This window comes from Patagioenas fasciata, chromosome 4, assembly GCF_037038585.1.
Source record: "Patagioenas fasciata isolate bPatFas1 chromosome 4, bPatFas1.hap1, whole genome shotgun sequence".
NCBI classification, from domain to species: Eukaryota; Metazoa; Chordata; class Aves; order Columbiformes; family Columbidae; genus Patagioenas; species Patagioenas fasciata.
The window spans coordinates 70,451,344-70,477,505 of record NC_092523.1 but is presented as its reverse complement, the minus strand read 5'-3'; the positions used below and the strand labels follow the sequence as shown (position 1 = coordinate 70,477,505).

The following is a 26,162-nucleotide window of genomic DNA, read 5'->3' as shown; positions in this document are numbered from 1 at the left end:
AGGGTTCTAACTCTGTGTCACGCCTGGCAGCGTAATTCAAGGACAGTTATGTGCTGAAACCACTTTCCAGCCTCCTGGCAATGTATCCCTCAGCTTTCCTGTCAGTCTTTCACTTTCCTTAGATTGCAAGTTCTCTTGGTGAGAGGCTCTTTTTGTTCTGTTCTTGTTGTTCAAAAAGCACTTTAATAACACCAATAATACTAACAATACAACTACAGCTTGCCACAGAGCTGTACAGATTCATCACTGTACCAGTGGCTGCTGTAGGATTTATTCCAGGCTTTTTCAGATTACAAGTTTGCTGCCTAATTCCTGCTGCTAGCAGGACTGAAAAATAAAACCACATTGTAGATAGATGTGGAAATCAAAGCAATTAACTGCAAAATATGATAAAAAAAAAAAAAATGGGCCTACCTTCTTGCCAATCTTCAGTCACATCAAGAAGACACAGTCTGGCAAAAGGATGAAGATAAGGGTGCAACTGGGACACTTTCATTCATTTCTTTTACAATACAGCTGCATGGAAAGTGTCATTTTTTCTTCCCTGTTCATCTGGAAGAAGTCAATGCAAACACATGACTGATTCTTGGTGGTTATGCTCACAAAACAAACTAAAAGAAAATCAGTTGGTTGCCAGTGTACGTCTAATCCCTTATGGAATAACAATGCACTATCTATTTCCAATTCCCCAGGAGATGTTTTTCTGTGCAAACTTGAACATTTCTACAAGGTAGAAGCGTAACTCCTTATTTTAAAATTGTTTGACAGATCATAAAATCCTTATGACCAACCTTTTAAAATATTTACTCTTTAAGGGATTTCTTCTGATACTTTACAGCCCTGAAGATGTGTTAGTATTGCTCCTTAAAATCTAGTTTCATATGTGGAATAAAGCATAAATACCATTTTATATTGCAAAAATTATACTACAACACATTTTAAAATATGAATAGTGGAGAGGACAAATAAAAGTGCAGTGAGTGTACAGAGTAAGGCTTCATGTATTCGTTCCAACCCAAGTCATTTTACCCAATAAATTCACATGACAAAGTCTCTGCCACACTATGCAGAGGTAATGGGTTAGGTCTGGAAACACCAGTTGCACTTTTGTGGAGCCAGTAAGCCACACAGCTCTACACCAAGCTCCCATGCACTTGCCCTTTCTGTGGTAACACTCTTGGAAATAATTCAGGTGTCTCTGCTACATCTTTAAAGCAAATCGAACTAAAGATAACTCGGAGTTGCCTTTGATTGAACTGTAATGGAACAGGAAAAGAGGCTGAAAAATAATTTTGCATTTATATAAAAAGCAGGGGGTTTATGATGCAAAACATTTCTCTTATACCTTCTCCTTTCTCACTGCTTTCTTTAAAGGTAATGGAAATGGTGAAAATGATAATCCTGAAAATTCCAAAAACCATAACAAATACTTAATTATACCTGAGTTTGTAATGAAAGGTGGATTGAAATTTAGGCTGACAGTGAAAAATATCATTTTGCATCAAGAAAGTACTTCATCTTACTGACTGAGGAGGTTTCTAGAATATTTTGCTCTGTTCTGCACTGCTTATTCAGACATATTTAGAGAATGCTTAGAGACACCAGAATAATCAGGAAATCTCTGAGCAAAATAATGAAAAAAATACAGGCTAAACGATGTGGGAAGTAACGACAACCAAAGCAGAAAGCAATAGGCTGCAGATGTCAACAGGGTATAAACAGTGAGGATGGATAAAACATTTAATGTAAGGCACAGAGATATTTAAGTGTAAACTGAATAGCCAATAAAAGTGGCAGAATAGAAGCTAGTATCCAAAAGGAAGTAAAAGAACTATGTAAGTCTTCAAAACTTAGAATTGGCAAAAAAGTATGAAATATGCTATTGGAAGGAATATAATATTGGCATGGGGTTTGTAATGTAGATCTTACATTATAATAAATACAGAGCTCAGTTTGGATTCCTGTGTGTTGGTTTAAGTCCAGAAGTACAGAATTTGGCCAACGGGGGTATTTATCTGCTTAGATCTAGTTTCTGTAATCTTGTCTTTTAGAAATGTGAACACCCATGCAAGAGCAGAAGTGTGTATTAGCACTTCTAACAAATTCATCCCCTTGTGTTCCTCTTATTAATGTCCTGTGTTTCACTGAAGTGCTGTTGGGTTTTGGTGCTGTTGGGTTTTGGTGCTGTTGGGTTTTGGTGCTGTTTGTTTGTTTACCTGTTGAATTATATCCCTTAGACTAAGTTCTATGTAGGAGTCAATGAAGCTGTCCAAGTTTTTATTAACTTGAAATAAGTTCTAATAATGTCTTTTCTGTGTTGGCTACATATAATCATAAATACAGTTTGAGAAAAGTTATGTCAGTTATTTTATGCAAAGTTGCCTGCCTTGTTTTCTCATTTTTTTCATTCCTTGTATATCAATGCTGGGGATTCAGGGGAATTTCATTTAGGAACTTTAGAACTACTCATAAAGAGAAGACAAAACTATTTGTGAGCCCTAGGTGGTGAGCAAGCTGAAGACTGAATTCCCAGCTGTTGCTGATATGGAGCTTTCAGGCAGAAAGAGAAAATGAAAATCCCTTTGGTCAAAAATTTTTTGTCCATAAGAGTGGAGCATACAGGCAAAAAGAGCTTGCAGTGTGCCTCAGATCACCCAAACATAGGGTCAAAGGTAGACAGATAGAGAGAAAGTATTAAGAGAGGTACAGGAATCATTTTTTGGCTCCATGAGGATAAGAAACAAAAAAAATGAATGGATTGTGTCATTGGTGTGTTGCCCAGCCCACGGTGTAGTCAGTTTATTTAACATACCAATGATGTGGTAACTCTGCTCTGCTTTACTAAACAAGAACAACCAGCTCTGTTGTAGTTTTTGTATAAACGAGAGGGTTTGAGTCTTCATTTATTTGCCCTTTATTTGTTCTCTAGTATGTAAAGCTAAGCATTAACACAAACACTGTGCTTTGTCTAGAAGCTTTAGTCTTACTAGGAGGAAAAAAGAAACACTGAAGTGTGTCTTTTTGATTGGTATCAATATTCTAGACATAGCTTGTAGTGTCCGAATGTCTTTCAAGCTACCTAAATAGCAGTTTGTTATACCTTGATCTGTAGACTTCAGTTTTCCTGTGATCATGTAACAGATTTATATTTTAATTGTAGCCATTGATGCTCAGTAATCACTCTCTAAATGCCAGAAAAAATATTGTAAAAATTTAAATGTTTTGAATTTTCTGTTCTGAAAAAAAAGAAAAAAAGATAAATGGCACTCACTATCGAGCTGTGACCATCTGTTTGATGTAGACAAAATGTTGAAATCTTGTTTATTTAAAATACTGCTGAACAGGAAGCACAGGCTTTGGGGCTTGTGGGAACAGGTGAGTCTGAGGTTATCCAGGCTCAGGCACTGAAGGACAGATGATACTGATACTGAAGAAAAAAGTAAAACTGAACTTTTTTCAGAAGGCCATATTCACAGACTGTTGGAACTCCATGTATGCAACACTGACACTTCATTTTTACTTCCACTTCCTAAAGAAATCAGGCGGTTTTAATGTCCCTGTTTGCCTTTGTCAGTCCAGCAATTAAACTGAAAGAGGGTAGATTTAGATTGGACATAAATTTTTTACGATGAGGGCAGTGAGGGACTGGAACAAATTGCCCAGAAAAGCTGTGAATGTCCCATCTCTGGAAGTGTTCAAGGCCAGGCTGGATGGGGCTTTGTGCACCCTGGTCTAGTGGAAGGTGTCCCTGCCCATGGAAGGAGCTTGGAACTAGATGATCTTTAAGGTCCCTTCCAACCCAAACTGTTCAATGATCAGTCTAATGACATTTGAACCTGTTGGCCAGTTTCAGTCCAATGTGACAGATACGGACAGTTCTTGATGACAGTTAAATTCCTGCTGGCATCCTGGAGTTCAGTATGGGATAAGATATGCAAGCAAAGCAATGCTTGCACTGCAGCAGAGATTCCAGATGGACCTCTGCATTTATCCCTTCACTTTGACCTGCCCCTGGCTATTCCGTGTGCTGTGTCTTGGGGCGAGTGATAGCATATTATGTCCATTTTTCATCTAGACAGTGTGTGGCAAAGCAGGAAGGGAAGGAGATGCTTTGGAGACCTAACGGGGAGGGTAGGTCCTAGGTAGCAGTGTGAAAGGGAGTGCAGGCTATGGGAAGTGCAGGCTGTGGGAATAGCAATTCGGGAAACAAATCTATAGGAAACCAAGTTTTATGGAATAAATGTCATCTTTAATATGCAGACCATGAATGTAAAGGTAGACCTGAAATCTAAATTGCATCTCGAAAAATATGGGCATTTTGGACAGAGTAATGTAGCCACTGACAGACTCATCAGAACAGAGTAGGTGTTGTGACCATCTCTGTGGCTTCCCGTGGTGCCACTGTGGTCTCTGCTGCCAAGAGATTAGGCCTAGAACTTCTTCCAGTGTTGAGTCTTTTAGATATTTTCAGCATTCAGTGGCTGCACTGAGCCTGAGCAGCTGGGTAGAAGGGCTCTAAGCAGCAGAGCCTGGCCGTGTGCAGTGGAAAAGGGAGCACAGGCTTTGCCGCAGAGGAAGCCGGTGGCCAGCCCGTGCAGAACAGGACTGTGTGGCTTGGAGAGGAGACGAGCACTGAGCCTCCAGCCAAACTCTGTTTGCTGTGCCTGTTGGCTGCAATGAAAGCTAAAGCTGGAGCTGCTGTTCGAGGAAGCATTAAATAAGAAGCAAATGTGCTGTTGATAGTGAGTGTCATACTGGGAGCTTGGATAATACCTTTGTTCTTTCTGAGCTGGATAACTATAAAGCCAGGTCAATGGAGGAGTTTGTTGTAGTCGATGAGGACTGGGTTAGGGAGCAATTAAGTAGTCTGGACATCCATAAATCCATGGGTCCAGATGGGATGCATCCGCGGGTGCTGAGGGAGCTGGCTGAAGTCATTGCTGGACCGCTCTCCATAATTTTTGCCAAGTCTTGGGAAACGGGAGAGGTGCCCGAGGATTGGAGGAAAGCAAATGTCACTCCAGTCTTCAAAAAGGGCAAGAAGGAGGACCCAGGTAATTATAGACCGGTCAACCTCACCTCTGTCCCTGGGAAAGTTATGGAACAGCTTATCCTTGGTGTCATTTCAAGGCATATCAAGGATAAGAGGGTCATTAGGGGCAGTCAGCATGACTTTACCAAGGGGAAGTCATGCTTGACCAACCTCATAGCCTTTTATGAGAATGTAACAAGGTGGATGGATGATGGCAGAGCGGTGGATGTGGTCTACCTTGGCTTCAGTAAAGCCTTTGACACAGTCCCTCACAGCATCCTCACAGCTAAATTGAGGAGGTGTGGTCTAGACAATAGAGTAGTGAGGTGGGTTGCAAACTGGCTTAAAGAGAGAAGCCAGAGAGTGGTGGTCAATGGTATGGAGTCCAGTTGGAGGCCAGTATCTAGTGGAGTGCCTCAGGGTTCAGTACTGGGGCCAATATTATTCAATATATTCATTAACAATTTGGACGAGGGAATTGAGTGTACTATCAGCAAGTTTGCTGATGACACTAAGCTGGAAGGAGTGACTGACACGCCAGAAGGCTGTGCTGCCATCCAGCGGGACGTGGACAGGCTGGAGAGTTGGGCAGGAAATAACCTGATGAAATTTAACAAGGGAAAGTGTAGAGTCCTGCATCTGGGCAGGAACAACCCCAGGTTCCAGTATAGGTTGGGAAATTACATATTAGAGAGCAGTGTAGGGGAAAGGGACCTGAGGGTCCTGGTGGACAACAGGATGACCATGAGCCAGCACTGTGCCCTTGTGGCCAGGAAGGCCAATGGCATCCTCGGGTGTATTACAAGGGGGGTGGTCAGTAGATCGAGAGAGGTCTTCCTTCCTCTCTACTCCGCCCTGGTGAGACCCCATCTGGAATATTGTGTCCAGTTCTGGGCCCCTCAGTTCAAGAAGGACAGGGAACTGCTGGAGAGGGTCCAGCGTAGGGCAACAAAGATGATTAAGGGAGTGGAGCACCTCCCTTATGAAGAAAGGCTGAGGGAGCTGGGTCTCTTTAGTTTGGAGAAGAGGAGACTGAGGGGTGACCTTATTAATGTTTATGAATATATAAAGGGTGAGTGCCATGAGAATGAAGCCAGGCTCTTCTCAGTGGCAAACAGTGATAGGACAAGGAGTAATGGGATCAAGCTGGAACACAAGAGGTTCCACTTAAATTTGAGAAAGAACTTCTTCTCAGTGAGGGTGACAGAGCACTGGAACAGGCTGCCCAGGGAGGTTGAGGAGTCTCCTTCCCTGGAGACATTCAAAGCCCGCCTGGACACATTCCTGTGCGACCTCACCTAGGCGTTCCTGCTCCAGCAGGGGGATTGGACTGGATGATCTTTCGAGGTCCCTTCCAATCCCAAACATACTGTGATACTGTGAAAATATATGCACCGTTGGACTGAATAGGCATGATGTTGTTTTGACTTCTATGACAAAATATTGTGCATCCCACCAAACAAGACCTGAAGCTCTAGAAATGTGGGTTGTCTAAATGAGGGAGTGCAGAGTTATAGATGCTTTGTGTCTGAAGCCATTGTTTGCACTTGAGTTAAGGCCTAATGCTTACTGCTGGTACCCAGACAAGCATCTATGTGGATCAGTGAACAGCTCTTGCAACTTATGTACTGCTGATCGGTGGCAATGGAGACAGGCCAGACTAAGCAGGCACAGCAAAGTGGCCCAGAAGTGAACTGGAATGGGATCTGTCACCCTAAGAGGTGGCCTGTCATGCTTGGAGCTGAGGCAGCTGAGTGGGAGGTGTGTGTGTGACTTTGCAGTGCAGCTATCTGCCTGCTTGTATTGTGGCTAACAAACTCGTTTCCTGCTGTACTGGTTCATCAACGATCAGTAGACCACAACAACTTAACTGGGTAAATATGAAGAGATTTTAAATGCATTTAGAGTTTGTTTGTTTTTTTCACTTTGAGTTCTGTTATACTCTGAGAACTTACCTATTCATACTTGCTATTTCATATGCAGATGAAGAGTTAGGCAAAAATGCAAGAACTATCAAGTTTTCTATTGAATCCTGACTTACCAAATCCAGGGAAAAATACCATATCCAGAAGCAAGGTGTTTACTAGTTCTACTTCAATTGGCCTGGGGTTTTTTAGACCTTTAATTAAAAGAAATGCAGGGTTTTACTTCAGTTAACTGTGGAATAACAAGATCATTTAGCTGTTTCATAATAGTAACCTCTTTTGTCAAAGTACAGCTTAATTAAGAGCTAATAATGCAGAATTTCATATAGAATCCTCAAAACAGTGTGCTAATTACTTTATTAAATAGTATTGGCACCAGGTATTTAAAACCTTCAACTTACCTTGCCATAATTAGCTTATTCTCATTAGCTGCTATTTCAGCCTCCAAGAAGCGAAAAGCTGGTGAAAGAAATTACTCAGTAATATTTCTTAAATCTCTTGGTTGTACAAATGATTTACCTAGATGAAAGAGCCTAATTACTTGAAAATGTATAATTGGACCGTCGTCAAGATCATTATTGTATGTGATGTTAAAAAAAAAACAAAACCACCAAACCTGCAAAGGAAGACCCAGTAACATTAAAATGGTATGTTGGATGGAAAAAACCCAACCTTTTTTGATTCAAATAATTTGAGATAAAATTTTCCAAAATAGCTACTTACTTTTTTTTTTTGTATTTTTTAATGGTCCTCAGATTCAGATACCTAGTTAACAGCATCTATGCACTTAAAATCAAGTTTTGGCTCCTGAATATTTTGAAAATTGGGTTCAGTGTGCCTTACTTTGGACACTGAAAAACCAAGATGTATGTAATTGGGCTCCAGCCTGATACCTTATCTTACTGATGCTTAGAAGAGAAGCTGGGTTACCCAGCTAACTGCTTGTTGAAAAGACTCTGACTTCTTTAACTGCTGAGTATGGACCATAATATTATAGGAAGTCAGGTAAGATACTCAGGTGAATGGATCTGGTAAAGAGTCCAAATTAAGCCAGGCAATCAATGGGAGCTTTGGCCATACTGGAGTTGAGCCCCAAGGCATCCCTGTTTGGTAATTGAAAACCACAATTGCTGCAAGTAGAACATAGCTGTCAGTAAACCACAAGAATTTTTAAGTAACTGACACCAGGTACTTTGTTTCATCTCCAAGGATTTTTTGCCCACATATTTTTTGTTTTAAATTCTGCCAGGTTACATGGCTTTTTGTAAATAGGCGTCCTGCTGGCATGTGGCACTTTTAAACTGTTATATCTTTCGAAGGACTTGGTAGACTTATCAAAATCTATGTTTTTAATTGAAAGAATAATTTGTTTCTTGAAGCTACTGTATCTTAATAAACAGGGTTGTTTTTTTCCCATTTTAATTCTGTTGTACAAAGTGGCAGAAATAGTTATATTCAGCTCACATAAAATCTGATATGTTATTAACTTGAACATCTGCACTCTCAGCAGTTTAGCTTTTCTATCCCTGTTTCATCAGTCTTTCTATTTTTGCCGGATTATATCCTCTTGGACATCTTGCTTCCACCAAACTGTAGAGCAGTGTCCTTTCCCCACTTATATAGTTTAGGGTCTATTTATAATTTATGGTCTCTGCCAGCTAAACGTGTTACCAAAAAAGCTGAAGATTTTCTTCAAATTCTTGTCTTGCCCTCTCTGCAGTGTCAGCTTTGCTAAGAGAGTGCACAAACAAAATTTAAGCATTCTTCTCCTTTTGTCTGAAGGATATTGAAAATATTTTTTCAGATATACTCGGTATACCCAAAGCAATTATTCTTTCTCCTGCATAGATTAAATGTTTATGGTAATGGGTGTCAAAATGCTAATCTTTGGAAATCCAGAAAGAATAGACATTGAATTTTAATGATGTTCCACAATACATAATTTATCATGAGGGATACATTTTTCCTCAGAAGCAAAATAGTCTAATAAAATAATGATTCCCAGCCTTTTGGGATGGACCTTCATTGAGGCCGCCTTCTGTTTTTTCTTGCCATGCTGCCTCTCACTGCTTCCAAACGCCCCAAATTCTTGCCCACTGCTTTTCCACCCCCAATAGCTGCCACAGCTTCTTGGACGCCTGCTGTCACGGTTTCGGCGCATCTCACTTTCACGCCCACACCACACCGCTGCTACAGCATTTCTTGTGGCTCCCCACCGCTCCCTCCCCCTCATCTGTCCCTTCCCCGTGCAGGGTGTCCCCTCTCCTGCCTTCTCTGCCACCTCCCTCAGCAGTGCCAGGGCAAATCTGGGAGTGACTGTGGGGCACAGCTTGTTAGCCTGGGCTCTGCTCTGTGCTACGTCTCGCCTCTAATTCAGATACTTTCCTAGTGCCTCTAAGCTTAGGGACTACTATATAAAATATGATAGAGTGGATCTCAAGTACTTCATGGGAAATTTCCAATACTGGCAACTGAACTCTGAAGAGGAGCACAACACTCTAAAAATCGTTTTTGTATGCATCATAAACACAAACTTCAGCCACATATATGTTACATTCCTCAATTCTCTTTTCTGTTTCCTCCCCAACCCTCAATTTTTTGTTTTCTTTTGTTTTTCCTTGAAAGCAAGTGAATTTGCAATGTGGGGAGAAACTTTAGAGAAGGTCAGGTTTTGCAGAAGGGAAATTTCAAGGGAGGCAGGTGGTGTGCACATAGCTGTACAGGCAGCTTCAGTTGCAGAGGACTTTCCTCAGAACACAGGCGTGCTCAGGAAAGGAAAAATGATGTCACTGAAAGTTCAAAATCAAAGGACATCACATCAGTTACAGCTCAATAAGAACTCCAGTCAGAAGTTAAAATGGCTTTAGTTCTGTTTCTTTCCTCTCTTGCAGGGATTAAACCAAAGAGGAAATATGGTACAAAAAATTAAAGCTACTTCTGCATAAGAGCTCCCATAAAGGGGCTTTGTGCGCCTAACTTGTGTGCTTTCACATTACACTTTCTATTAATTTGTTTCACCCTTTCAGAAGGTCCTTGTCTTTATTAAAGAGCCAGTACCACATTAGAAGTTTTCCTCAAAAGCAAAGTAATTTGTAATGTAATTAATCCTTTGATAGCACTGTTAGATGTGAAATAGTAAAGCAAGCGTTTCAGAGATGAGATCTGCTTCCCAAAAAAAAGTGGAGGAGATAGGCTTTCTCAAAAATTATGAAGCTGACCTTCCATGATTTTTTTACTAACGTGAAAGCGTGTGCTGATTTGAAGTTTAGGATATTGCTGCTGCTGCCTTATGAGGCTATGTCTGTCTGCTTGCCAATTTAGTTAAAATCCATGTGGTTGCAAGTAAAATTAACAGCATTTTAGGCTATGTACATGTTTTTCAAGTGTCTTAAGTTCTTTAGCAGCTTTTGAGTAGGAAAATAGTCATTAAAATGTTGATCTGACTACAGAAACAAATCATAGTTCCTTTTTGGTGAAGCATAGTTTAGCAAAGTGTTTTCATTTATTTATTTGATCAACCAAGATATTTGGTTCTGAATATTTGTCATGATGCTGAAGAAATTACTACAGTCTGTTTACCAAAGACAAGTCAATACTTGTGACTTCTCTGTGACAGACTATGAAGTGAAAACATGTAAAGAGATATTTGAGGACAGGAGGCAGGATGGTTTCCTGACTATGGAAATGGGAAGCAAGTTCAGCAGCAGGAATTTTATCCTTGGGTTTACTGCTGTTTTACTTGAGCAAGAGCTTTTGTCATCCCATGTCATCTGTCTATGCCTCTGTTCTGTCCATAAGACGAGAAAAAGCAAATGAAACTGTTTCCTTTGTAAACAAAGTTGGTATTTCTGATTGAAAAGTGACAAAAATAGCTAAACATTATGGTTGTCAAGAAAGAAGGAGGCCATCTATACAAAGGAAGGAATTTTCATACGTTTTCATTGCGTGAATATTTCAATAAAGAAAAATACTCTTAGTTCCTTCCATTCCATTTGTGACCTTAGAGCCCATTTTCTCCTAAATTCTCTCTCAGTTAAGATCCCAGTGGCAGTTACAGCACCTTACATTTGCTGAGATATTTCATCAGAAATGAAATAGCAATAACTTAAATGGGGTGATGCTGATTAAGCATCTCAGAATCTGGCTTTATTTATGATATTAATTCATCATGCTATAAACCTGGCAGATGCAGGGATTGCAAGAATTGTGTTTTGCTGTTGTTTTGCTGTTGGGATAACTTTCATCTATTTCTGGGATTATAACAGGGCCTTTTTCTGAGATTCTTTTGGACTGTTGGTGAAGAAGGGCATCTTCAACATATATTGAATTCTCACATTTGATTCCTGAGACCAGGAATTTCCTAAACATAGTATGTGAGCTTAGGAAAGTTTGCAAAGAAAGTGCTCCATTGTATCTATGTACATGAAAGATTATGCAGCCAGCAATTTGTTTTCCTTATATTACCAGTGGAAATACAACATATGTACTAAATAATTATTTATAAACATATGAAAGTTTTACTCAACAGTTTTTTAAAAATAATCTTCAGTACTAGTGCATTTATATAACATGTCATACAGATACCCAGAAGGGCTTTTCATAAACCAATCATAAAATATACAGAAAATATCACCAGCTTACCTTCAGCATATGAAATAGCATTTAAAAATGAAATTTCAGGCATTTCCTCCCCCTACTTCTCTCTCTTTCTGTCTCTCTGATAGAAACTCACAGTAATAGGCCCTGCCATCTGCTACAATATATTTTTCATGAGTTTTAACATTTTGTTTTTAGAACCTGAAAGATGAGTAAAATGTCAAGTCACCCAGAAAATAATCATAGGCATGACAACTCAAATGTTATTTCAGCTTGTCTGTACAAAAAGTGGTTCACAGCAGGTCTGTGCCCTCCCCCTTTGCAGACAGAGCAGCTGGAGCAGGTAGGCAGCTACACCCTTGGTATTAGCTGATACGTTTTCAACAACCACCGCAAGACTTTAGCAGATCTCCTGTTGTTAATGAGGGTAACGTGGCCAGAAAAAAAAGAGACCAAACAGTGGCATCGCTTTCGAAGTTTGTTCTGTAGAAGGTGAACTTCAGCTTTCCCTTAGAGTTCCATGTTATTTGAGTATTATTTGGAATGTCTTATCATGACTGCTGGCCAAATAAAATGCGAACACTAGGTAATAATTGAGGTGCGAAGGTGATAACTACACCAACAAAATTAGTTCCCGGTGAATAAGTCAACTCTGTGTTGCATTATCATAGAAACATCATGGGTTTTTTGGTGCTTACAGCACAGAACTCCTTCCAGGTTGTGTTTCTCTGGCATTTCCAGCTGCTCTTGATTTTTCCTATTGTTTTCCCATCGTGCTGAGACTAGACTGAAGCTGGCAAGCTGAGAAGTTGTCAGAAAGGTGCAGGATAAGACCTTCAGCTCAAAAGATGCTCACAGTTCTTAATCTGGAGGGAAAGTACTGTGCAGCCCATTCATGCGACTTTGCTGTCAAGCTGCATTCAGGATCTCTTTCATTCAACAATACATACTGTTAACATAAGAAATGTATAACTGTATCATTTGTGTCCTACACTTTTAACTGTGCAAAGATAAAATTATTTCACTGAATGAGTTCCCAGCAGTTCAAGGATGGTTTTCATAATAAATCCTCTCCAGATTTGCAACCTTTCATTTGAATAAGAAGCCTCCTCAGTGATCTTTGCTCTCTCCTCTGTCAGCCAGTGCAAAAGCCCTTGTTACACTGTGGCAAGATTTTTCTCTTAATATTCCACTTCAGAAGTCTCAAGCTTGTTTTCAATTATATCCATTCTGTGCTTCATTTTACTCCTTCCTTTAGAATGTCCCATGTTCACAGGGCATTTTTCAGGCGTTCCAGTGAAACAAGATGGACTTTAGCTTACTAGTACTGTTCTTTGAAACCTCCTATGCTCTTGTCGCTGGAGCTATACTGCTGAAGAAGACAGTGGGAGAGACAGATTACTCCCAGATCTGAGAGGACCTGAAGAAATTGAAGGCAAAATAAAATGGCAATTCTTCCACATATCTAGCTTTATGTTTAGTGTATATTTAATGAATGTGCTTAGGCATAATGTTTTGGTCTGCTGAAATGGTGAATGAGGCAAATAGTACTGATGACTCAGAATTGAAGCCACTCATGTTTCCTCAGCCGTGTCAGCAAAATTCAATTTTGCAGCCCCCCCCAGGACAGGGACAAATTACTGTGTCTCCTATTGCTGCAGATCAGCTCCCTCGAGCACCAGCTTCCCTGAGCCAAACACAGCTACAAGCTTAGTGCATTCACTGGGGCATCAGATGCAGGACAAGAGAGGACTGGAGAGCGGCTGGGTCCCCACTTTGAGCTGTGCTGCAGTCTCTCAATGGGACCAGGTGAAAACACTCAGCTCTGGAAAGGGTGTGTTGGCAAAGGCAAGCACAGAGTGGGGACAGATGCACCAGCTGTGGTGTGTGGCCACCTCTTACTGGGGATGGGGAGCTCCACTGGGCCTGCTGCCTCTTGAGGTTGGTGCGCAGGGGAGCCCCTGCTATTGTCACTGTTTGCCTGATTTTGTCACTGTAATGCTGTAGGTACGATAGTTTGAGGAAACAGGCTTGACAGAGTTTGCAGATGGAGATTGTACTTTCATTAGATGAGCCCTGGAAAAGACCTAAAGAAGAGCTTGTTTACCTCTCTGATAAGGTGGATATCACCTCCATCTGTAAAATGAATCATATTTTAAGGATCTGTAACTTGACTATGTTATGCATATATACATAAAGCTGAACTTGACTTCCACGCTAACATTTTATTGTTGTTGGGATTCCAGTTAAAAAAATAATTGTAGATAAATTACTCAAAAACGTTGAAAGTAGCTATAGTTAAAATTCCTGGCACATATTTTTTCAGGGCATTAAATTGTCATTGAATTTCAAGAGTGGGGAGCCTACTGAACCTTTAAACCTTTGAAAACCTCCAGTGATTTTAGTCTTGTGACTTTTTAAATACATTCCCCTTTCATAACACGCTTAGAGTTACTAATTTCTTACAAGAGTATTCCTTTTAATCACTTTATTAAAATTGTTGTGCTATAATGTACATTGACTTTGAAAACTCTTTGCTGGACTTTGACTTATAAATATTTCCTTTTCTTTCAAAGGTACTGCATGAGCGCCTGTGTCCAAGGGTTTGTGTGTGCTGTAGCTGGCCATAGTCTTCTGATGTGCTGTGTACGGTGTCACAAATCTCCAAAGAATCCAATGTGTTCATAAATTAGCAACTATCAAGTGCTCAGTTGAAAACAGGCTATTTGGAGAAACTTACACTCCAAGTCTCATTTTAGAGGAAGTTTTGCGTTCTTACGTTTTGTTCTTGCTTTGCAAAGTTTTATTTTGAATTAGAAGGCTAGGTTTCTTTGTGACACCTGGAAAGCTGAAATGGTGGACAACAGCAGAGCACAAGAATTTGGCAGATAACTCCTGAAAGCAATATGTAAATCTTGCGAATGACAAATCAAGAAGAGCATATTGAAATCAGAGAGTGAAGCTGTATCTGACAAATAATAGCTCTCCCCTTGCTGTTTTTTTGTTTGTACTAATTTAGTTGCAAGTACATGTATGCTGAAAGCCAGTATGCTAACAGTCTGAGAAATCTGTCAGAATTTGGGGGAATTTAGGATTACATTATTTGATGTGGAATAGTTTTCATCTTGCCTCTTTCTGTTGTTTTGTTTTGCTTTCATTGCCAGTAATTTTGAAACATAACTAAAATGCTGCATATGATCTAGAGAAACAGGTTGCCCAGAGAGGCTGTAGATGCCCGATCTCTGGAGATATTCAAGGCCAGGCTGGATGGGGCTCTGAGCAACCTGATCTAGTTGAAGATGCACCTGCTCATTGCAGGGGGGTTGGACAGGTTGACTTTTAAAGGTCCCTTCCAACTCAAATCGTTCTCTGATTCTAGAAAACACGGTTCTTATAGATGCTGTTCACCTTAGTGAACAGAGCAGCAGCCGGGGATATGAGATCTGAATTTCATTCTTGGCTGTGTCTCAGATTTACTGAAGAATCATTTGAAGGTCTTTTCTCTGGCCTGTGCCTTTGTTTTCCTGGCTCATGATCCAGGGAGTAAAAAAGTATTTAATAGCTGGCCATCTAAATGAGGAAAACAATGGAGTTTGCATGCTGTCTTGAATCTTGTAATGAAACTATCTATTACTTCTTTTTCATATATAAAGAACTGTTTTTAAATAGCAAAACCAATTGAAAATATATATGCCTGTAAAAATACTTGTATTGTGAAATTAAACTTCTGTGCCAGGTGTAGTTTTCTACAGGTATGTTTATATGGTATTTTTCTTTCAGGCCCTGCTTGACACTCAGAACCTTTTGAGAGCTCAGATTACAAATTTTACTTTCAACCTGGGATTTTCAGGGAAATTTTATCACACAGGTAAGAATTTAATAATAAAATCACTTTCATTTTGATGGTGTTCTTTCTAGTAGGAGGGAAACAGGGATAGGGACTAAGGGTCAGAGTAGAGAGAAGAGCTTCCTTCATAACAGAATCACTAAAAAATCAAATTGTTCTTTCTTCCAGGCTGCTTTGTGTGGTTTACTGATTTGAATATTTCTCCTAAAGTTATTATTCTGGATTAACTTTTTGTCTGAGCTGTAGTCTCTCTGGAAATAACCATGTACGTAGAGTCTGTAAATGCCTCTTTGCAGCCACGTTTATTTATTTTTTTAATTTCCTTTTTTTTCTTAAACAAACAAACAAAAAGGTGGTCATTCTTTGCATAATAGTCCAGTAAGTAGAGCAATGATGTGGAAGTAGGAAAACCAGGCTGTAGTTTCTAAGAGAAAGACTAAGCCTCTCAGAAAAGTGTCCTTTCAGACTGTTAAGTTTCCTGAATAAGAGGAAAGTTCCTCCTCCTGCAAGCTGGGACATACAGACATGGCAGAACCACAGGGCCAGGAGCAGAACTTGCAAGAGCCAGTCCAAGCATGGGGTGACAGCTTTCTATAGGTTTCTATGTATTACATACGTGTCATTGGATAACAGCAAAATCAATCTGGAGGGTGGAATAAACACATCTCTTATTGTTTCTTTATAATTTCATTCAGAGAGCGGGACAGGAAATTTGAGGTAGCGCAGATGCTTGCTGCAGAGCCTGCCCCAGGAAATGGAGAGGGGGAGGCTTGTAGAATTGGTGAACTGGATTTTTCTCTGCATCTGTTCCCTGACTGCACTTATGTGATAGTTTTAGGTGGGCTGGAACATGTCAGGATGAGGTACCTATAATTCTAATAATAAGCTGCAGTGCCTGCATTAGGTGCCAGTATGAAACAACTTGGATTCTTCCTCATCTTTTATTAAAAATCAGCTCCTTTCAACCTGTTGAGTGATAAATTCCACTGATCAAATAAAATTTCCTATTGACTTAACTGAGAGATCTGCTGAGCTACCACAGTTCATCCTTTAGGACAGTTTAATCTCTATGTAGAGATATCATAGCAGTAGATATTACCCATTATAATAGCTTCATATTTAAACCACTGTAGAAATAGGGAGAAATAAAAGATAAGGTATTGAATAGCATGTGATATAGAAGAAAGAAGGTGCTCTTTATGGACAAAAAGAAAGAAAAAGACACACAAGTGAAATAAGACAACATCAGAGTCTGGAAGAGAGAGACAAAAGACAACGCGAGATAACATTATAGTTGAAGGATATTAGCAGAAAAAGAGGGAAGTGAAGTGACATGTCAGGTGAGACTAGGAACCAAAAATAGATTTATTCAAAACCAAAGATAAATATACAGAGCTTGAATATGCTCGACTGCTGCGCATGTTACATAGCAGAGGAGTGAGCATTCCTCTTCCTGTGCTCAGTTGTGTACCTTGGTCAGTATTATTTGCCATGTTAAGAAGAGGCAGGCAAAGAAGTTTGTTATTCAGAGCTGAACAGGTGGAGAGGAGAGCAGCTGGGGCTGCACAGTCTCTCCACGGGTCTTTCTAGGCCTCAGAAGACTTCAGGTAAACTCAGTAAATGTCCAGGTTTCAGCTCTGCAGTCCAGGTGTCACCTGCACAGTGCAGAGAGACTAGAGATGCCTTCATATATTCACATGCAGGATGTCACTTTTCCATCCATTCCCATCCCTTCCTCCCCCTTTGTCTTGCCTAGAATTGCCCAGTCCTGACTGCCAAGTTTGTCACCAGTGTCTCAGCAGGCAGAGGTACATTCCAGACCACTTCTTGTGCCTCAGTTGACAGTTAGATGCTTTGGAGGGAGCATGCTCATGGGCTTCCTGCTCTTGGTTGAGTGGGATTTGGCAAAGGTATTGTGTATTTGTAGTACAAACTGGCCCAGTTAGTGCATGTAAATTGAATGAGTTGAGCTGCTCTCTCTTACAACTCGTCCCTTGCTGTGGCTTTCTTCCTTTCATGATATGCTTTCTTCTCCATGATCTGGCTATCGTATGACCTTTAGGTAGTGCTCTCAATTTCTTTGATACTGTGTGAACATCACACAGGGCCCCATGGACTGACATGGAGTCTTAAAATTTAATGATTCTACAAATCTTGATACATCATTACATATGTCTGCCCACATTTTTCATTCAGTGCTTTAGTTCCCTCAGAGATAATGGAGAATAAAATCACAACAGTGGAGGTATGTCAGACAAGGTTTATTGAAGGAAAGAGAAGAAAGCAAAAGGCATATAATGCTAGTGAGAGTATGGCCGCATGGATGTGAAAAGCATCAGAGCTGAATGTTCATCTGAAAGGCTGAAAAAGGAGAATGGATGTTGCAAAATGCTGAAAGAAAGGATTTGTGAAGTTGTGTTCATTGTTGAAGGGGGTGGGAACAATCAGATAAGCAGGAAACAGGCACACGTTGAAGAAGTGTTAAGATATATGTTGCCAAAGTTTAGCTCATCAAGTCCTTACAAGGCAGACTGTTAAGGGGCTATTGAAATTTGGCTGCTTTTGACAGGACTAGCCAGTCACTGAGATGAGGATAGATACCTGGGCTTAGGGGTGTGCAGGGTGTCCTGATCTGCCAGCTGATTAGACACTCTGACACTTCCCATCCCCTGGCTGCTGTCAGATACTCAGGCTGAGTCTCTGCGAGTAGGTTATCCAGAGCTAAAGCACAGGCCTGAGCACCGAGGGTGGGTTGCTGTTATCGTCAGATTACACAAACGGAGGGTGGGTTGTTGTTCCTGTCAGATCACACGAATGTCCTCTGAAGTGCTCAGGGTCCTGCCAGCCCTCACTCTCCACATAGTGCCCTGTGCACCCGAGGACACCCCGGTGGGTAGCTGGGGTGCAGCTGCCTCTCTTGCAGGCTTGGGAGGATTTACGAGCCTCAAAGCAACCAGGCAGCTCAGGGTGAGAGGACAGCCCTGCTGCTGGGTTATTGACTGCGGCAGCTGCAGCAGGAGAGGTGTGGGGGAGCAGCGGGGCCATGCGCTGCTGCACGAGCGATTCCCCTTCACCAACACAGCAGCCAGAAACGGCGGCAGGGCCTGTTCTGGCACCACATCCTCAGGAACGGGCAGGACAGCAGCTGGAAGACAGGCCGGGGACCTGAGAAATAACTTGGTGAGCTCCAGCCACCTTTTGTCTCTTCAAAGATGCAGGTTTCTGATATACGCCATAATCGGAAAAATAAGAATTAGCAGGGAAGCAAAAATAATTGTATTATGCGTTATATTTTGAAAAGGCTGCTGGAAAAAATACTTCAAGATATCATAGTTAATGAAAGGCAAAGAAGTTGGATCAAGGAGTGAATTTAATTTGGGCAACAAACACAAAAAAAAGAATCATCAACTTTTTCATTTATGTTCTTTAGTAAATGATCTCGTATACAATTTCTCCAACTCTGTCCTTTAGCTGTTAATGTTACACACATAGCACGTGTGTGGGAACTGTGCTGTGCCATGCATTCAAGATGCTGTGAAAATGGGGCTCTCAGTCTTTTACTTGGCTAGAAATACTTTAGGAAAAGGGGTTTGTATTTGGAAACATTTTAAATCCCCAGTACTTTAAATGATCACATTTTACTGTGTTAATTTCTTTCTTATATTTTTCAGACATTTGCAAGAATATAATAAAAGTAGAGACTTTATTTGGGGGATACTCTTTTTTCTTTCTGCAGGCACTGAGGAGGAAGATGAAGGCGATGACCTGTTGTTGAGGTCTGTAGATGAGTTTTGGTGGTTTCCCCATATGTGGAGTCACATGCAGCCTCATCTCTTCCACAATGAGTCATCACTGGTGGAGCAGATGATCCTCAACAAAAAATTCGCCTTAGTGAGTTGTATTTTTTGCACTTTACGTTGAATTTAGGTATTCAGAAACCATTATTCCTATTTTGTTGGAGAATCAGTTCTTGTAGAATTTGTTTTCATGTCAAGTAATTGCAAAAAAAAAAAGTTTTGATGGAGTGATTTTTGTAGTCACTGTATTTTGTGCTATGAAAATTCCTTTTCTCTACAGTTTGGATTTTCTTCTCAATTAAATTTGTTTTCTGCATTAGTTTATGAAAGATTTTGAATGGAAAAATTCTTTCGGAATGTGGAATTAATACATTCCCATCTTAGAAATTCAATATAGATAAAAATTCTTCAACTTCAATATTTTCCAAAATAAAATTTTTTCTAAATACCCCATTGTTTAGATTAGAGAAAAAATCCAGTTTTCTGAAAGAAGAAACACTCCATCAAAACATGTCAAATGACTGTGAAAACACTTCATGTTAGAATTAATTAAATGTGCCACATTTTCAAAGATTCTTTTCTGTGGTGGTAGCCGTTAATATCTTAAATATTCCCTCTGGATCAGCTTAATGAAAACTTTTTTTTTGAAAAGCATTGCCTTTACTAATTTTTTGTTCACAGCAAAGCTCTGAAAAAAGTTTCAGTGAGAACATAAGAAAAAGTAAAACCAGATCTTTGGGTCTGAGTATACCAGAGAAACAGACTTACCTTTTCTCTACAGTTACTTTCATACAATAACACCAAACTGCCATATGTAGTACGTATTGTTTGTCTGAAGAAATGGTCCAATGTGAAGACATAAAGTGCTAGATCAGAATACTTCAGCAAACTTGTTTGCTGAAATACACCTGCTCTTCCAACAGCCTAACTTTACTTCTCTCTTTTCAAAATATAGTGGTTGCTCTTTAGCTGGCAAGTAATGACTTTGTTCCTTGAAATATCAGAACAAAAACAAGGATGTGCTTGTGGTCATCTGTCAGTGAGTGCAGGAGGAAGGCAGAGACCTAGAATATCAAGCAATTACAATTTGTAACTGAAAACTTTGCTCTTAAGTATACTCTTTCTTTCTACCAAAGGCTGTACTAGGTTTACTGTAAACTGTAGTACTGAGTACAGGCCAGCTCAGTTTTATTCTTTGTTTAAAGAAAACATTTCAGTGAATGTTGAAACCATGAAAATTTTAAAATCCCATGTCCAAACTTCCTTTTTTTCTGTGATTCTGTGTACTTTGCAAGTTCCACTGGAAATTAAATTAGTTCTTGTATTTCTGGTGTGATGCAAAAAGACTTAAGAAATCCTCTGGGATTAGTCCACAGTATGCAACCATTGAAGTATGTTATTAGAATAATTCATATTCAACCCCGGTTTTGATAATTTCATCTGAATTTCTGTTTTCTTGCCTACTTTATACACCCTTAATACTTACAGATACCTTATATTACACATATATATAGCTTCAGACATGAAGTTACTCATTAAATTTGCTTAAAGCATTTAGATTAATAACAAAGTATCCTGCTTTTTTGAAAGAGGCTGAAATTGTTGATGTTTCATGCATTATCAAACTGAATGTGTGTATCGTGTGTGAAATGCTCAACTTGGGAATTACAGTCGCTAAGAAATAACAGATATTAATACATTGAAGATGATAGGCTCATAATTAGAATGAAATATTTTAATTACATCTTTACATATTGTTAAACATGAGGGAAAAACCCTTAAAATTCAGATGTTTGTTTATAGCTGAATGAAGGAGATTAAATGGGACATTAGAGAATGCAATTTCTTAGATGTTCTGCGAAGATTTTTCTTTCTGATGTTCATGCATGCTTAAGTGAAGTAGAAAAGATAGAACGATGAGAATTGGAATATCTGTAATGGAATTAAGTAGTGTGAAGCCATATAACTGATGGCATATCCATTCTTTATCTCCTCATGCAGTAAACCCAATAGGCCAGATCTTAATCGTTCTCATTTTGGCAGATTACCCGTAGTGCACCCCCGGTGTAAACTGGCAGATGATGTACTCCCTGCTGCAGCTGATGGGGTGTTTGGGTCTTACCTAGGAGCGGGACGGCCTTACAAGAATTCCAGTGTGTGTGCCATAAAGTGCTAAAGGGAAATAATAGTTTCACCAGTATTTTAAATATTGAAAAATTATGGTTCTCAAGTGTGATTAAATCATACCTGTCTGTTACACATGACATTACGCTAAGTCCAAAGTACCCTTTATTAAGGAAAAAATAGCTTTCTTCCCTTGCAGCCTTCACAGCTTTAAAGTCTAATTTCTCATTTTTTTCGAGACCAGAAGCAAATTCTGCTTTTTGTGAGTACACTTTGTTTTGAGCTATTAGTAAAGCTGTCAGATTTGAATTATAGTCTAATATTGAATCCTGAATATTTAAGCTTCTAAGTCCAGTATCTTAGCATTCCTGCAGTAGTCCACTGCTCCACCGGAAAATATTAAGATGACCTGTTTCATGCACCTGTTTGTCTTTGAGATAAGAGAGTTTTCCATATTCCTTAGTAACTAGTTTATTCAAAGGAAGGGACCAAGTATCAGCCTATTCTTACCTCTGCACACAAAGTGTGATTAAAAAATATGATGAATATGACAATAAAAATACAAACAATGTAAAAAACTCTTGAACAGAATTCAAAGGTCATTCAAAGGCAGTTTTCCTAAATCATTGCAACGCAGCAACATCTTGTGGACAGTGTATTCTGCTAATCAGACCATTACAGAAATACCTGCTGTATAGTGTTGCCTTGAAAAGTAACCTGTAAGAAAAGATAAAAGGTGTCAAATTTCATTAGAGTGTGTTGGAAACTACCAACTGGAAAGAAAATATATTGAATGTCAAGAGAAGGTAATATCTGCAAGCTCATGTATGTAAACAAGATAAGTGACAGGAGTCTGCAAAAATGAAAGACGTGCTACAAAAGAGGTTAGTCTAGAACGTCTACCTATTATCCTTAGAATTTTACAAGTTATTGTCTTTTCTCCTTTTTTAAAATGACACTAAATAGATTAAGCTGGTTTTTCAATATGGCTTCATACTTTGATTGACTAGAAGGGAAATGCAGTGACTTTCTGTGAAATTCAGCTAACAATCCAAGTAATTGTGTAGGTACATGTAGTGGAAATCACACTTTTGTTATTGTAACTGCCAAATGCTACCTGTTATGTTGAACATGTGCCAGTAATTTTATCTCTGAATTCTTAGTTTGTGAGCAAATTCCTTAGAAGAACTAGAAAGAGTGCAGCTTTCTGTTTAATGTATTGATTGATCAGTGTAATATACGTCTATATCACTCTTCCCTAGATAGTCATAAAAATATTTATTGAAAAGGCTTTTGTATTAAAATCCTTCATTTCATTTTCACCACGCTGCCTTCCATCTCCCTTACTTATTAGCATATTTTGATATCACCATTATTCACATTTCAGACCTGGTTTTGATCTCTCACAAAGGATTTGAGAAATGCTGAAACATCAAATTTCTTACATTTTTGAAAGCAGTAATTGTTCTGTTCTATTTTAGGAACATGGCATTCCAACTGATTTAGGCTATGCGGTGGCTCCACACCATTCTGGGGTCTATCCAGTACACGTCCAACTTTATGATGCCTGGAAAAAGGTCTGGAATATCAGAGTTACTAGCACAGAAGAATACCCACATCTGAAGCCTGCAAGATACAGACGAGGCTTCATCCACAAAAATATCATGGTGAGTTGTATTTATGATGTTCATATTACAACCACTCTACCGTTGATGAACAATTTATTTCTAAGTGGAAAAGCATGGTATCCTGAAAGTTCACGTTGTGAGAAGCACATATTGCTGTGCATAAGTAGCAAGATATATTTGACAGTATCTTGTTAATTAAAATCGGTCTGTTGCTGATGATGTTACTTCTGATGAAGGTGGCCTCCAGGCACCCCACTGTTAACAGTTGCCAGACTGTTAACTGTTCTAGTCCTACTGTTAATTCTGGTGCAGAGATCTCAAGGAAAAAGTCAATTTTGCATCTTTTAACAGAATATTATGGGTTAGATTTTTAGCAGGTTTTAAATTTGCATAATATGATTAACTGCAAAAGAGTTTTGCCAGTTTCTGCCATCTGAGAATCTGGGTCTTGGTGCATAAATATTTTTTAATTCTATTTGAGCGGTGCACAGTTGCCCTCCTTTTGCTTCTTGCCATGCAGAAATGTGAACTGTGCTTTGAGCTGTGGCTTAACCTGCACTGAGCCCAGGCCAGCAGTCTGGACACAGGGCAGACATTCCCAAGAAGGTTGAAGGGAAGGAGGGCACACCCACCCTTGCCCACCCTCTACCTCTAGGCTATGGAACAGCCACAAGCCAAATCACACAATTTTTCTGTATTACATAATTCACAGCGTTGTTTGCTGACAGCAGTATTTGCCAAAAGGGTTTATACACAACTGACACGAAAAGCGTTATGCTAACACCATCTGGTCACTGAGGTGTAGGCTATTTCTGATTCACATAATGTCATTATTATCTCAGAAGTGTTTCAAAACAACTTTCTAAAATACTTGATGATATGTTCTTGAGTGACTTTCTTTTGGAGCATGTAGCAGAGCAGTGAATGGGAAAGATCAATGTGTGTGTGTGCTGTGTTATACTTGTGGTTGCAACAAGCAGTTTTGGAGGGTCAAGTCCCTTAGCACAAGAGCTGCCACTTAGCTTATAACATAATAAAAAGTCCGTGAGTTACCATAGATACCACTTTTCTAAGCCAAATACTGATATTTAAAAGTTTAGATCTATTTTTGGATGAAGCAAACTAAAGTGATCTCCAGACACCCAGGAAAAAGAATTGACACCACACAGATTTGAGCTACATTTGTTTGCCTCAAAGCAATAGCTGCATGTAAAATAATGGGTTTGTGGATATGCTCATGGGGCATGAAGCATTCCAGGAAGATTGATTGACTCTCAGAATCTCCAAAAATCTTTCATAAATTTTTGTAAAAACATTTCATTTGAAGATGCATAATGAGATTTAACGCAAGGTCACTAGGGCCAAAAATCTATTTCCAACAACAGTTGTGTAAAACCACCTGTTTGGGGAATTTCAAGCTGCCAGTTCTTCAGGGCAAATGCATTAATATTTTACATCTGCAGGCTTATACTGATGAATACATGCGGAAGGAAAATCATTGTGTAATATTTGCCAGAGCATTTCCCATCCAGTACAGCTTTAATGCCTCCCTCTGTGAAGAATTGCTCTCATATTTTGTACGTGAAGTCTGGAGTTTTTTAAAAAGTATATGCAAGTTTATCGCAAATACACAAATTCCACACATTTTCTGACAATGCTGAATTTATGATCTGTGGTCACAATATCCTGTATATTACAAAAAAGATGTTGAGAAATGAAACTACAAGAAATAAAAAGGATCTACAAAACCACAGTCTATGTCAAGTAAGGGATTTGTATATTTCAAAAGTTTAAGCTATTATATAATATCATAAATTGGACCAAGAAGTTCGAGAACAATGCCAGTTTAAGAACTGTATGTGAACATCAATACTCTGTTGTCTTTCCATTAAAAACAGACATAATTTAACTACTGTCCAGTGAATTATTTTCTGAAGTTGATAGAAAACATTTTGAAGTTCTGCTGGAAAACCTAACTGCATTCGTTAGTTATTCCTATTCAAAAGACTAGTTCTTTGCTGCTTTTTAAAAATCCATGCTTTTCTTTTTGCTACTTTCTATTGCAATCTGTGTAATAAAACTAGCACGGTTGAGTGAGAAGCAAATATTATAATACAAGTCATATCTCAAATGAAAAGTGGAACTGAGTAATACAATATAGACTGATAATATTTCAGGTTATGTTTCAAATTATTTTGAAATCTCAGGAATCTTTGCTGACCAGACTTCAAATGCATATTGTTATTATCAAGTGTTACAGACAAAATTAGTTTGAGGAGGTTCCTGAATTGTAACTTATCAATTAAGATCAATCTCCAGTTTTAAACAAAATGTGATGAATTTTTGGATGTTATGATTTCACTGATAACAATAATAATGTTGTTTCTTTCAGTAAGCACTATTTATTGATCTGCCAGTGTATTAATCCAACCAGATCATTATTGACTTCTGGCAAAGTTGTGATGCCAGATCTACCCAGCAATTATCACCAAGAAACATTATCAGTTTTATTTTACTTATCTGACACCTATTATGTCATGAAAAGTATAAACATTTTTGTTCTGTGAATTTCTCTTGATTTTAATTTTCTTTACGTAAATTTAGGTGCTTCCTAGGCAAACTTGTGGCTTATTTACCCACACCATTTTCTATAAAGAGTATCCTGGAGGCCCAAAGGAACTAGACAAAAGTATCCAAGGAGGAGAGTTGTTCTTCACAGTGGTTCTCAATCCAGTAAGTACAATGTAATTATTTTTTTGTAATTAGTTAAGGAAAAGTTACTAATTGCTTCAAGGCTCATCAGCTGGGTCTCCCAAATAGTGATGATTGGTCACTGTGAGCTCTTCTACTTTTTCAGTTCATTAATGTAAGATCTAATATTGTGTGAGTTTTGTTAGTTGTACAAAGATAATATCTGCTTTTTTTGTCAACTGATTTATTAGTAATGCTGTAGTAGCAACCGTTCTAGTTCTTCTTTACTTTTGTACGAAATAGGGACACCAAGCTTTAATTTTTAAAATAATTCAAGCATTAAAAATGGGTATTACTATGAGATGAGTACCTCAGGCAAAGTCCATTTTCCTACTTTGCCAAATTCATGTTGGGAACACTCATTGATTTGAGAAAGTTACAAGCAAAAGGTGCTTGCACTTAAACCCGTTTTAAGCATTTTCGGTTGCCGAATCATAATAGCTTCAAAGTAAATGAAGCACG

At 39.1% G+C, this 26,162-nt stretch overlaps 1 protein-coding gene across 2 annotated transcripts in view; it reads left to right on the top strand.

Moving 5' to 3' along the window:
* Positions 1 to 26,162, top strand: part of LOC136101100 (bifunctional heparan sulfate N-deacetylase/N-sulfotransferase 3) — a 76,975-nt gene that overhangs the window by 17,797 nt on the left and 33,016 nt on the right. For both annotated transcript variants that reach the window (XR_011738908.1, XM_071808108.1), the window contains exons 3-6: positions 15,334 to 15,421; positions 19,137 to 19,291; positions 22,803 to 22,988; positions 25,554 to 25,682. Coding sequence is in view for 1 of the 2 variants with exons in the window: in XM_071808108.1 (XP_071664209.1) it covers positions 15,334 to 15,421; positions 19,137 to 19,291; positions 22,803 to 22,988; positions 25,554 to 25,682 (558 nt within the window). In the remaining variant the exon portion in view is untranslated. The remainder of the gene's footprint in view (positions 1 to 15,333; positions 15,422 to 19,136; positions 19,292 to 22,802; positions 22,989 to 25,553; positions 25,683 to 26,162) is intronic.